Raw genomic sequence first — 891 nt, forward strand, 5'->3', positions numbered from 1 at the left:
TGGAGAGGTCATGCCTGAAAGACGGAAATAGAACGATAAAAACAGGACAATTCAAAACCTTCCATGCATAAGAAAGCTATCTGTCACCAATACTTACATTGCCATGTACGTTATTCTTCATTCAAGTCACGGTCTCCTTCATCATAGATGTGGACAAGCAACGGATCAGTGGCGGCCCTGGTTATCCAACAAGTTTATGGCAGTGCCATGGACTTGTCAGTGTCATTGACATGTCGAGTGCCATGGACTTGTCAGTGTCATTGACATGTCGAGTGCCATGGACTTGTCGAGTGCCATGGACTTGTCGAGTGCCATGGACTTGTCGAGTGCCATGGACTTGTCGAGTGCCATGGACTTGTCGAGTGCCATGGACTTGTCGAGTCCATGGCACTCGACAAGTCCATGGCACTCGACAAGTCCATGGCACTCGACAAGTCCATGGCGCTCGAAAAGTCCATGGCACTTGTCGAGTGCCATGGACTTTTCGAGCGCCATGGACTTGTCGAGTGCCATGGACTTGTCGAGTGTCATTGACTTGTCGAGTGCCATGGACTTGTCGAGTGCCATGGACTTGTCGAGTGCCATGGACTTCTCGAGTGCCATGGACTTGTCAGTGTCATTGACATGTCGAGTGCCATGGACTTGTCGAGTGCCATGGACTTGTCGAGTGCCATGGACTTGTCGAGTGCCATGGACTTCTCGAGTGCCATGGACTTGTCGAGTGTCATGGACTTGTCGAGTGTCATGGACTTGTCGAGTGCCATGGACTTGTCGAGTGTCATGGACTTGTCAAGTGTCATGGACTTGTCAGTGTCATGGACTTGTCAGTGTCATGGACTTGTCGAGTGTCATGGACTTGTCGAGTGCCATGGACTTGTCGAGTGTCATGGA

The 891-nt window shown here is 50.5% G+C and overlaps 1 protein-coding gene across 1 annotated transcript; it reads right to left on the reverse strand.

Moving 5' to 3' along the window:
* Positions 1-222: 222 nt before the first annotated feature.
* On the reverse strand, positions 223-603 carry LOC137621877 (uncharacterized). Its single transcript, XM_068352386.1, has one exon. The coding sequence runs from the start codon at positions 601-603 to the stop codon at positions 223-225; it is 381 nt and encodes a 126-aa protein (XP_068208487.1).
* Between the last annotated feature and the right edge of the window lie 288 nt (positions 604-891).

Source organism: Palaemon carinicauda, chromosome 2 (genome assembly GCF_036898095.1).
Source record: "Palaemon carinicauda isolate YSFRI2023 chromosome 2, ASM3689809v2, whole genome shotgun sequence".
NCBI classification, from domain to species: Eukaryota; Metazoa; Arthropoda; class Malacostraca; order Decapoda; family Palaemonidae; genus Palaemon; species Palaemon carinicauda.

What these genes read in the sequence shown, in the direction of transcription:
- LOC137621877 (XM_068352386.1), bottom strand. Translation starts at nt 603, where the DNA reads ATGGCACTCGAGAAGTCCATGGCACTCGACAAGTCCATGGCACTCGAC.